The sequence below is a fragment of the Hippopotamus amphibius genome, chromosome 3, assembly GCF_030028045.1.
Source record: "Hippopotamus amphibius kiboko isolate mHipAmp2 chromosome 3, mHipAmp2.hap2, whole genome shotgun sequence".
Classification (NCBI taxonomy): domain Eukaryota; kingdom Metazoa; phylum Chordata; class Mammalia; order Artiodactyla; family Hippopotamidae; genus Hippopotamus; species Hippopotamus amphibius.
In genome coordinates this window covers 96,740,640-96,753,024 of record NC_080188.1, presented here as the reverse complement: position 1 = coordinate 96,753,024, position 12,385 = coordinate 96,740,640, and the positions used below count along the sequence as shown (strand labels likewise).

The 12,385-nt window shown below is 42.8% G+C and overlaps 1 protein-coding gene across 2 annotated transcripts in view; it reads right to left on the bottom strand.

The window, feature by feature from the left end:
• Positions 1-8,480, bottom strand: part of TLL1 (tolloid like 1) — a 231,231-nt gene extending 222,751 nt beyond the window's left edge. For both annotated transcript variants that reach the window (XM_057729421.1, XM_057729420.1), the window contains exon 1: positions 8,312-8,480. In XM_057729421.1, coding sequence (XP_057585404.1) covers positions 8,312-8,480 — 169 coding nt within the window. The remainder of the gene's footprint in view (positions 1-8,311) is intronic.
• Positions 8,481-12,385: the final 3,905 nt, after the last annotated feature.

Below are 12,385 nucleotides of genomic sequence, written 5' to 3'. Positions count from 1 at the left end.
AACGTCTGAATCTATCACTGGGTGACATAACACATGTTATCCTACAGCACTAAGCTACAGGTAACATTCAATACAGAAATAAGCAGTATTAGAGGATACTTGTTTACGAAGCACACAGTTTGTGTATGAGGCTTCATTCCACCTTTACATGCACTAGAAATCTGTTCTTATTGTAAACACTTAAATCCTGGGGCACACTGGAGGTATAGCCTGTAATCAGTATCTTCTTTCTGCATTTAACTCTTGATCACTTCTTCCCTCAGCAAACTGCTCACAACCTCTTTACCCACAGAGACATAATGCAACACAGGACCGCTGATTTTTAGGTCATTACTTCTGTTACCCATTCCAGATGGCAAATCCTAATTACTCTTCCCCTGGTGACTGCCTGCAGGCCACACTCCACGGAGGTTCTAATATATACTGTTTCTTCTCCTGGGACTAAAAAATAAGTATGAAAGGAAAACCTACCCTTGTTCTTAGGTTTAGAAAAACTGCTTTACCAGTTTCAATCTCATTCCTTTGTTAGAGAAAAAGTACAAGCAGAAAATCTTCCTCCTAGAAAACATGATACTTTGCTAACAGTAATATGTTTTCTTCTAAGAAATTCTAATACTGTAAATATTAAACATAGTATATATTTTGAACGTGCCAGACTTCCTATTCTCAGGAAACCAGACTGGATTTCGAACAAGTTTAGTTAACCCTATGAGCCCTCAAAGCTTTCAAGTTTTTGACCTGAGGGCTTTTAGACAAGTTGGAATTGAAAAGATAAACTTATTTAAGTACTTTCTCACAGCATATCTGTTTTCTCAAAGGCATTCACACATCATTTACATACATAATATACACTGCAAACCACTTTCCTGAACAGCCTGCATTTGAAAGGATGTTCTTCACACTCTTTATGGGCTCACAAGCAGGAATTCAATGACTGCTCAGAGAGCAATCTAAGATGTGAAACAATTTAATGGGTACCACACAAAACACCAGGGCCTGTGCCAGGAAGGAGACACTAATGTCTGAATTCTGCTTACATCCCTGGAAAGCCGGCTGTCACAATTTATGTACTTGGGGCAACATACAGCAGTTTCTCTCCTATACTACTTTGCACTCAAATATATCTCTATTAGAATTAGTGATATTCATTTGTCTGACACATAGCTGGGGTATTTCACTTGTGACTCTACCCTTAAGAAGTACTCTCTTGAAGGGGAGTAGGGTCTGCCTGATATTCCATGCAATTGAGAGTATTGGCCTTACTCTGACAGTGCAGTATATGGCTTATAGAATTCAGGAATTCTCACTAAAGACAAGCACAGTGGAGGAATGCCCAGGACGCATACGCCACCACTTCCGCTGCCAGTCTTAATACATCTGTACTGACGAGGCAGCCAGCACAGGGGATTCACAAAAAGAAAGGCATCGAATACCAAACCTGGGGTCAAGTTCTCACTGTTTATCCAGTGGGATGACAGCCCAGCCACTGGACCCTTCTGAGTTTCAGTTTCCTCCTGTGTCCAAAAGGGTTAACAATAATGTTAATTGACAGGGATATGGTGAAGACAGGAGACATTTTACAATGTAAAAATACGAGCTGTATTACTGTGACATGAGGCAATTCCTACACAGGTGAGGTATATGGGGTCCGAGGGGCCCATATTTATTCTCTAGAAATTTCTCTATTTGGCTCTTCTCTAGTTATTCATGATGCTCTTCCCTAGGGTTTAACTTTCATGCAATGAGGGATATTTAATGACACAACAATCTGAGTACAAAACACAAAACCATAAACTTCAACTACTAGGCATTTGGGTCAGAAAGATCAGGGCAGAGGAACAGAGCTCCATCCTTTCAGGAGAGTCAGTTGACTGAACTGATGCCGAGGTGGCCCCCTGCTGCACAAAGGCTGGGTATCTTAATAAACACCCCAAATCCACTGCTGGCCAAAGAAGAGAATTCCAAACTTGCTGATATCAGCCACCAGGCTAGGGGCCACTCGAAGAGCCCCCGTGGCACACAATCCACGTGCTGACAGTTTAACATAAGTGAGAACGTAAGGAATACAAAAACTCTTCCACCTCTTCGTCCCACAAATTAAGTATCATCAACAAGAAGGTCATCAGCACAGAGGACGCCAAATGTTGATAGTAAATGTATGGTTTGCATCTCCACCTCCGTAATGACTCCCTGGTTTGTAAAATGGTGCAGTTGTGTTAGACACTGTTGAAATGTCGTTTTTAAACATTGAGATGAATGCTTTAGTAGCATATTAATACATAAAATTAGATTTTGTTTGGGGAAAAGTAGTATATTTGAAAGCACTTCTGACCATCATTTCAACTTTTTAGAACCATTATCATTTGAGGTTTTGTTTTGTTTGTTTTTTAATATGGTCAATGGCAAATATTTTAGGTTAAACTATAAATATAAGTTGCAGGAGAAGAGCTGATTAATACAAACACCTCACTGGTTCACTTTCTGAATTTCAATTAACACCTAATTTACGATACTTCTTAATACAAATGCAGCTTGACAGGATAAGCACACATTCTGTAAGGAGTTGTCAAAACAAGCATTCCATTAGCCAGCCCACAGTGTCCCGAAATTTCATAGTCACTAGCCCAATTTCAGGGCGAATGATGGCAAGAACTAAATAAATAAGCAAGCAGCCCCCACATCTGATTTCTGAGAAAGAACACATTCTATGTAATTCATTCCATAGCTTTGAGGCTATAAATATATATATATATATATATTTTTTGATGTTCTTCCTTTTGCAGCATTCTTCAATAGATAACTAAAGGAAATAAACCACCAAAGCCATGTTGCTAAATCACTCTACTGTATCCAAGGCTGGGGAAAGGACCCTCTGCTCCTTAATTTAGGAAGAATAAGTCCACGATTAATTCCAGATCTTGGAATATGAAAGAACTGTAAGAGTCCTCAAAATTCCCTTAGTAGAGGAAATCTCACATCCCTAGGAATCTTGCCAGGCACCTGAGCCCTGGCTTAGACCAGGCCTAACTGTGGGCTCAAAATGCTGTGGGCGGAGGCCTTCCCTACAGTTTGGGGGAGCAGCACAGCCCCCTTCTCCCACCTCTCCAGACACCAGATGGTCCCAGCAGGATGTGCAAGGTTGCATTTTAAGTGGATTATTTGCCTCTATCTTTTCCAAGCATTCTTAGAAAAGCTTCGGGAAGGTCCTAGTTTTAAATATTTTAAGCAGATGGTGCTAATATACTATTAGAAACAATAGATAACAGTCTAAAAAAAAAATTAATGACAGTAAATCACTAGCATTTGATACTATCTACCTGAGTTCTAGAAACATTTAAGGGTTAACCCCTGTCCAGTACACCCACTGATTGAGAGGCCTAAAGGATCACTGATGTGACTAATATTCTTAATATGGTGGTTACTACAGGCAAGAGAGTCTAAATTTTAAATCAGGGAAAGTTGCTAAGATGTACAAAAATAGCATTCATACATACACAACAGGGGAAGAAAATATGTTTTCTGTAGAAGAATCTATGTATGGTATATATTAAACTTCCGTAGAAAAGTGAGCCATCGTGAGGGCAAGAGGAAAAAGTTGTGAAATTATATATTAACTTTCCCAAAAGCCTTCGCTAGGCTCCTACACACTTTTAACCGTTCCACTGTGGGCTAAGCAGGCCTAAACAGAGAAAGGAGGGCTCAAAGGGCGCCTGCTTGAAGGGAAACTATTAAAAGTTCCACGAATTATTACAGGAACTACCTCAGAGAAGGGATGCCAGTTAAAGTTTGAATTTACAAAGCACACTATCTTCCTCTGAGACAAAAAGTGGGAAGATCTCAGGAGACTGTGTAAACAAGCAAACAAAAAGGAGCTTTAGAGCCCTCTTAGTATAAGAGGATATATTTAAGAAAAAACAATCTATCTTATTCCTAGCTAGTATCAGTAACTGCCATTGGTAGACCAAAAAAAAAAAAATCAGCGTGGGGCTTCTACTGTTGGCAAATGATGAACAGAATTCACCTATACAGAATGCTTATCCATCCCTTTTGTAAAAACTGTATTTTGACCACTTTCGAGTTGGCGCTAGAGGCAGGAGGAGAAAAAAAAATCAAGATCTGAGGAATGAAAACTAAAACGGAAGACACTGGTTAAGAGAAGCAGCTCTATGAAATGCATTTTCAACAAGGGTTTGGCAACCTAAAGAGGTGCCAAGCAATAAATATATGTTTGGATATTTAATATTATGATGGAATAAAGTAGACGTAGGGTTGAACATCAAATTCTAAAATACCATACTTAGGAGGCTGCCAATGAAGCTAGAAAGTACAACACTGAGAACCAAACAATGATAAGATCTTACTGAGAGAGTATAAATTTATGAAAAATTCCCCAAGAATTAGTATACTAGGACATTAGGACACTGGTTATAAAGAAAAGCAGAAAGAATAATCCTTTAGGATGCCAAAAGCCTATTTCTATATAAACAAGCTAGCATATGCCACTCTAAAGACAAATTTAACCTTGCAAGTCACTGACCTTTAATCCTGCTTGGATTTTTTTCAAGAAAAAAAAATCATTTACTCAGAAGATTAAAGGTAGGAAACTCTTTTTTTTTCAGACTGTTCATACTTGTTTAAGAGGATAAAGACACCCTTCCTCATTAGTCTTATCAGCCTCTACTCATCATTCAAAATTCTAACGTCTTCAGTCTTCCTCTTTAGATATTATATTTTCAGTTGCCTGTGCTTTACTGAGACCCCTTTAAATACAAAAAGAAAAAAAGGGAGGAAGGGGGAAGGGAGAGAGGAAGGAAGAGGGCAGGGAGAGAACGGATTGGTTTATCAGGTCTCTGCTTTTCCAGGTAATCTCTAGACAAATCCAAGAGATTCATTTGCACACTGAATTTGCCCAGGCTCTTCACGGATGTTCACAGATACTCAGATGAACACTTATTGGTACAGTACAGCAATGAAACAGGACACCTCAGTCTCTGCTCTGGAATGACTTCCTGCAGCATCAGCTTCCCAGGTTCCCTCAGGACCCTTCTGAACTAGAGAAAGTAGGAGAAATCTGATTGCAAATTCAGATGCCTACGTATTGTGCTGACATTTTAATGTGCAAGACAGACATTCCTTTGAATTATATGCATCTTTGTGTCTGTTTATATAGAGACATGAATTACCTACTTTCTGTCCTAATGGATTTGGCTATACAGATATATCTGACGCTGTGCTACACTGGCTTATCTACTTTTACTTATATTCCAAATGTCTTTCTAAATCAAAGTTAAATTAAATTAATGAAAAGTCTTCCCTTCTGTCCTATAGTTTCCTGAATTTGAAATCAGAGTTCTGAAAGGTATATAAGTTACATTGTTTCTCCTTGGGTAACATTTAGTCTTGGTTAGAATGAGATGTGGAGGAGGGATGCAGATCAATATTGAGTCTATAGATATGAGAAGGCATTGAGAACTTTCCAGATATCTAACAATGTTAATCCATCCCTATGACAAACATTAAAATCAGTTATGATCTCTGTCCTCAAGGAGTCTATATTCTCACTGTATGTAGAAAAGATGAAACTGTTCTTAGTCATTTCATTCATATCAGATAATGAAAGTAACTGCATTTCTATTAGTTTAGACTCAGATAAACCTCGACAAATTTCTATTGTTTGCATTTCAAGGAAGGTCTCCAAAAGGCCAACTAAGAATACAGTGAAATTGTTTAATACAAGCAGACTTTGCAGCCAGAAGAGTTGGAATTGAGTTCTGGGTAAACTTAACAAATGGGTTTGACCTCACTGAGCATCTATTTTCCTATCTGGGTAATGATAACATTAACAAATTCCACTACTTGGGCTTTGAACTGAGCTGAAATAATGGACTCAAAGTGCTTTGAAACCATAAAGCTATGCTAGTCACTATGACATCAAGCCACCATATAGTGTCAGGCACTTTAGGACCCCTATTAGAGAAGGGCACTTTATTCAGTGGCTGTGCACTCCACTCTCCTCTTGGGAAAGGGCAGATCAAAGTTACCCTAGAGTCTGGGGAGCAACCCCTCTAGCTTTTTGGCTATCTTTCACATGTCTGTCTTCATCTTTCTTATTTTAGTGACCTTTTTTGACTCTTGTTTGGGATCTCAGTGTACTATTTAATTTTTCCCTGTTATTACCTTTATTTGTCTTATACAGTGCCAAAAGGAGGCACTAAGATTTTGCTACTCTTTAGCCAAGATGGTAAATTAAAGCCTTTCATTTCACTAAGTTAAAAAAGCAGGGCTGATCATTTAAAAGTGATCTCAGATTTTGGCTATACTTCTCAGTCCTCTACTTGGGCCATTCTTATTTCTCTTTCACTACACACATGTACAGGTTTGTTTCTTGTACTCAAAAGTTGGGAAGAAATAAGATTAGAGTAATAATCCACTCAAATTTGGTTTTATTGCTGTTTTATCTTCAACAGCTCTGTTCAAAAATAAACCAGTAGTAAAGGAAAAATAAAAGTAAATGCTCTTAAAAGTTTTTTTCTTTCCCTTGCCTGGATGTTTATGTGCTGAGGAAAATAGACATTTATGTTTGAGGTGTGTTTCAATACACACGGTACAACTAAATTGTAAAATTGCTTAAATAGAAAAAAACACATGTTCACAGAACCTTCTAGAAAACTTCTAATGTTAAGATAAGCCTGAAACAACATAACTTCTGAAAATGAATCAGCTAACTTTTGACACTTCTCACAAAATATGCATATTTGAAGTTAATGATTTTTAAAAGCATAAGTTTTTACTTTAACATGTATAAAAAACTACATTTATTTTCCTGAAATCAGACCAATGTATACATAAGCCCTGATTTTCTTATATTGGTAGCTGGCTGAATCTTTCACACAACAGAGCATCAGAATAGGTGCTTTCCTAGACAGCCTTTAGAAATAATATAGTTCATTTCTACCCTTTCTAAAACAAACAAAACAAAACAAAACCCCTCAATTTTCACCCAGTTGCAAACATTATTCAAAACAAATTTTTCAGTAAAAAGCAGGTTTAGGGAGTTGTGTAGTACTAAGTTCTGGCTGCTCAACCACAGCAGAAATGTGTCTTGTCCTCTAAATTATCAAGGAAGGCCTAGGGAACTTCTGGTGGAATAGACTGAGTGTTAAAGGTGATGAGAAAACTTATAAGCAAACTTGAATTAAATCAGAACTCTGAACTCCAGACTGACATGTTTCTGTTAAGCTACTCCAAGTTTTGAAGCAGTATGTGCAGTAAGAGTACAGCAAGAATGATCTCATAACAGGGACACCTATGCCCCTTGTCATAGACGTACCCTCCTTGTCACAACAATATGTCATCAAAGGTACAAGTTAACAAGGGGATTTCCAGCATTGTCCTTCATTTGCGTACATCTTTCCTAACTTCAAGCCCAGGAGAGGTCAAAAGAGGTTTACCTAGCTAAGGAAAGGAAGTCAGGAAGGCATGGAGTCACATGCAAACCACCCACACAGAATCGGAGGGCAAACTACTTTGGGGATTTTGCCCAATTTTCCCCTTGAGATGGGGCAGATCGTGCCTTCTGCTTAGACACTCACCTAATCGGCCCCAGCACACTCGTGACCACTTTCCTCCCAAAGTGAATGGTGGGTCCCGCGACCCCGGCTCACCTCGGCCTCAACTCAGCAGAACAGGGCCCGGGGCCAGGGTGCGTGGCTCCGACCTCAGGCGGCGGGAGGAGGGCCGGGCGGCGCGTCCCGGTCCCACCGCAGGTCCCGGGGTGGAAACGGGGTGTGGGGGGAAAAACGAGTTTGAGTGGGACGTCAACTTGGAAGTGTTTTTAAGGTTTCTTGAAATGGGCAAATGCTCTTGAATCCATCGAGCAGGGGAGCTTTCGAGGGCGTCGCCATCCCCTTGTCGCCTGGGACGCACACCGGACCCTGGCCGAGAGGGGGCGGAGGTGTCCCGATGTGAAGTCCGCCCGCCCGCGCGCGGGACCGCGGGCGCCCGGCAGCAGGGCGGCGCCGCCGGGGAAGCGCAGGGCCGTGGGCGCCGCGCTCAGAGCCCTCGCGGCTGCGTGCGCGGCTCGTCACGCTGCGCCGGGGCGGGGGTGGGGGTGGGGTGGAGTGTAGGAACTCCAGGAGGTCCCCAAACTCGGAGACGGAGCTTGGCACCCGGTCCCGCCGGCACAGAGCTGCGGCAGCGGAGGCGGCGCGGCCCCTCGGGGTGGGGAGGGGGTGGGAAGGAGACAGGTGAGACCCGGCGCCCTTCCAGCGCCAGCCGCACCCCCGCCGTCTCTCCCGGAGAGGGCACTCACCGGCTTTGCACGGGTCCTTGTAGTCCAGCGCCTCCGCCGCGTCCTCTCCGTCACCACCCAAAGTGTAGTCATAGTCGAGGCCGGAGCAGACCCCCAGCTCCGTGCAGAGGACAGCCCCCGTGGCCACCAGCCACGCGAGCATCCCCGGGGAAAGCGTCTCCAGCACCATCTTCCTCGAGAGGAAGGGCACCGGTGGCTGTCCCCGCGGGAGGCTCTTCGGCGCGGCTGGCGCTCAGGTGTCCGGGGACATGGGGCGCCGTCGGGCCGAGAGAGGGCAGGGCGGCCTGTCCCCCGGCGCGGGTGAGGTGGCGGGCGGGGGCAGGTAGGGAGCGGGTCAGGGCCGGCGCGCGGCCAGGCTGCCGCCCCGCGGCCGTCCTTCCCGCTGCTCAACGGCTCGGCTGCCCCGGGCCCAGGCTCCCGTGCTCAAGCTCCCAGGTCCCCGGGCTCAGGCCCCGCGCGCGCCCCGCACCCCGGACCCGGCGCCGCTCTGGGAGGACGAGACCGGTCTGCACATCAGCTCGTCTGAGCCGAAAGTGGGGACCGCGGTCGCGGGTGGGGGGCAGGCATTCCTTCGCCGCCAGACCTTAAAAGCCGCAGAAGCAGCAAAGCAACTGACTGCGAGAAGAGCGAAAGTGGGAGGATTTGGGGATGCACTGTTTGCCTTTTTCCCCCAGGCTGTCTTTTTACCCTCTTCCTAACTTGAAAAAAAAAAAAGAAAAAAAAATCTTCGCAGCATCTAACCCAATCACTTGCATCCTGCTTACTTATTCATACAATCAGTGTCAGGATCCGGGCCACAGCCTCCTCTCCGCCTCCTTTCGGTAGCCCTACACCAGCCGACAGACAGGAGCGCGCCGAGAATTCCATTTATAATTTACTAAAGACAAAAATGAATATATCACGCACTGCGTCCAGGAACAGCAGTTAATAGATGATGTACGTGCCAGCCGAGAGCGCCAGACCGGGGGTGGGCGAGGGATGCTGACAACTCAGCTCAAACCTCCACGCCCCCCCCCCCCCCCCCACCCCAACACACAAGGAGCTTGCGACTCCCCTTTGCTGACTTTGCCTCGGTGCAGCCCGGAGGGGAGGAAGAGTGTCTGGGCTTCCGCGACCGAGGTAAGGAAACTGACGGCTTTCGAAGTCCCCCAACCAACAAAGTTTTGCTGAGAACTAAGATCCTCAGAACTGCAGTTTAAAAAAAATCCAAAATCCAGTTACAGATTGCAGCAGCAGGAAACGCGAAGACCTCGCCAAGGGCTGCTCTGTGGCTCACGCGGGCTCAGGAAGGGAAGTTGGAAGGAACACTTGGGAAGCAAATTTTCTGTGACAGCTCTGGCGCCCATGCCCAGAGCTGCTCAGGATCCTCTGGCTTCAGTTCTTTTACTTCGGGGGAGAGTGTGTAAAACCTGGCAGCAGGATTAGCGAGGTAAACCACATGTCAGCCTAGCAGACGCAGGACAAACACAGCCTGTGGGAAATTGAGGAGGAAAAAAAATCAGAGGAAATCTCTGCAAAACCCCTGTTGTGAGCCATTCAGAGGTTTCCCCACATCTGCAAGTACTTTCCAAAATAGGTGAGAGGACTTCTCCTCCCCCAAATTTCCAAAGGACTCCTGATTGGGAGCCTTCCCTTTTCCAACTAAATCTTGAACTGTCACTTCAGCAGGGACTTGTAAAAAATCTTCTGTTGTCTTTACATCTTAATGCAACATTTAAATACCACCCCCTTTTCTGAGTTACCATCAACATACAGTCTCATCTAGAGGGAAATATGAAGATAACTTTTGACAGGGAGACCCAGTCTTTGGTTAGGGGATTTGACCAGGTTTTATGTTTGTTAAAGAAAAATTAGAGGCTAAACTTGGAGAGGTATCAATTATTTCCAGTGTAAACCAAGAGTAAAAGGATGGGAGGACTGGGTAGAACTGATTCCATGTCCCTGACAAAACTGGGGCTTTCTCAGAAGCCACTACAGTGATGGAGCCTCCCTTCCACAGATCTCAAACTTCTAACCCCAGGTCACAGAACAGAGAGCAGATCTGGAAAGAATATGTTCAATAAGCAGGTAGAAATATTTGGTTTTGAAATCTCTTGCTGAGTCATTCTCAAATTATTTTACCCATCAAAAAAAAATGTTTGCATAATTAATAGTGATGTTCCTCTAGCAGAGGGCTAAAGGATGTATTTTCCTTAACCTATTTGAAGGCCCAGGAAATGCAACTTTCTTTTAGAGGATCCTCTTGAGCTGCTGACAGTGTCCCCACTCCCTACCCCCAGACCTTTAAAATGTCCCTTTTTAATCTAAATGACTTGCAAACATCTCCTTAAGACTATTTTATCGCATATGAGTTTGCAAGAGTTTGTACCTGGAGTTTGCCTAAACATCACTTACTTTGCAGTAATAACTATGTTTCGTTCATTTGTCCTGAAAAAAAATGTACCATATAGAGACATCTGCCTATTATGTTTTCCTTACAGAATTTATCATTGCTCAGTTTTACAATTTTATGAACTTGTCATCCAGAGTTAGAATGATTGACATAGTAGAATCTCAAATCAAAGTGTAGAAATGTTTCATTTCTACACAGAATACTTATTTACATCATATCCTAGGCCTCAAACCCCTGACATTTTTAAATATTATTTAAAAATATTTGTTAAATCTAATTCTAAGTTTATCATAATAAAATACCTACTTTTAAGCTTTATTTCTATCGTTGCTATGATTGCAAACAAAGATAGATTTTGACCTGCCCTTGGAAATATAAATTTGCAAGAAAACATAAAAAACAACAATATGCATGTGAGGAGTTGAGTGTTCTGTCGGAAGAATATAGCCATAGATATGTACCCTATGTAAACACAACCTCCTCGAAAGGTAAAAGAGGAGACTGGATGGCTTTAGTAAGACCTGCTGAAGGAACCTGGCTTCTAGCTGGCAGCCGCCTCTGACCACCATTGCCACTTGCAGCGGAACCGCACTGACCCCAGCACTCCTAGGGAGGAAGCCACCCAAGACAGCTGAAGAAGAGGTACCGTCTGTGCCAACTGGTGTATCTTGTTTGATATCACAGCAATTAAAATAAACTTGCCTTCTAGACAATATCAATTAGAAATGTCTATTTTCTAATCTAGTCAATTTGTTGTTAGCTAGTTGTGATTGTTTTTTGCTATGAAATAAGCAAAATAAATATATTCCCCTCATGTTCCTTGTAAAAAACAAGATAACTCAGACATACATGGAATAAAATATGTCTTCCTCTCCCCCTTGGTTTCAGCCCTGGGAACACTGTCAACCTGCTTAATTAAATAGTGTGCATGTATTCTGACTCCATGAAATTGTCTAATCTGTTGGTTAAAAACAATAAATATTGGCAATTTTATATGGTTCCACCTAGTACTTCGAGGCTTTAAAAAAATTCTACTTTGTATTAATGCTGTTGTTCTACTGTACCTATAGGCATCTTAGTCAAATATTTTTAGATGAGAAGATGAGTCTCTGGGCCTCAGTGGTGTTTTAACTCCCACAGTTTCTTTTCTTTTTCTTAAATCTTACATTCTGTCATTTTTATATCACATTATTTCGTGTATCACCACTGTAGGATGTTCCCAGCTCCTGATAGTTGGAATGATACTGCATTGGATCAAAATCTGTCCCTTATTTCTGTCTCCTGGTAGCAAGTAGACAGAATGAAAAAGTGCACAGAAGGCAATGTTTGTTTCACAAGTGTTACACAAGGTATTTGTTTTTTTGTTTGTTTAAAAAAGAACACGTACACCTGTCCAGGAAATGAAGACAAAGAAAAGAGCCTTTCTTCTGCAGTGGATTCTGGTCTTAGCAAGGGCTACTGACCTGAGTATCTGGTCATCCCTTGGTGCTTGATGATTTGCTGCACTGCCCTTGTTAGTAGCTTGCCCTTCCTGTGGGGAACAGAGACACCCTTTGTTTTTATGGCTTTCAGCTACTGCAGACCTTTTAACTCTCCCTTTCACCCCATTCTCATGGGACCCTGTACAACACACATAAGCTTTATTTTACCTTCTTTCTTCTAAAGCTCTCTCTTAGTCCTGA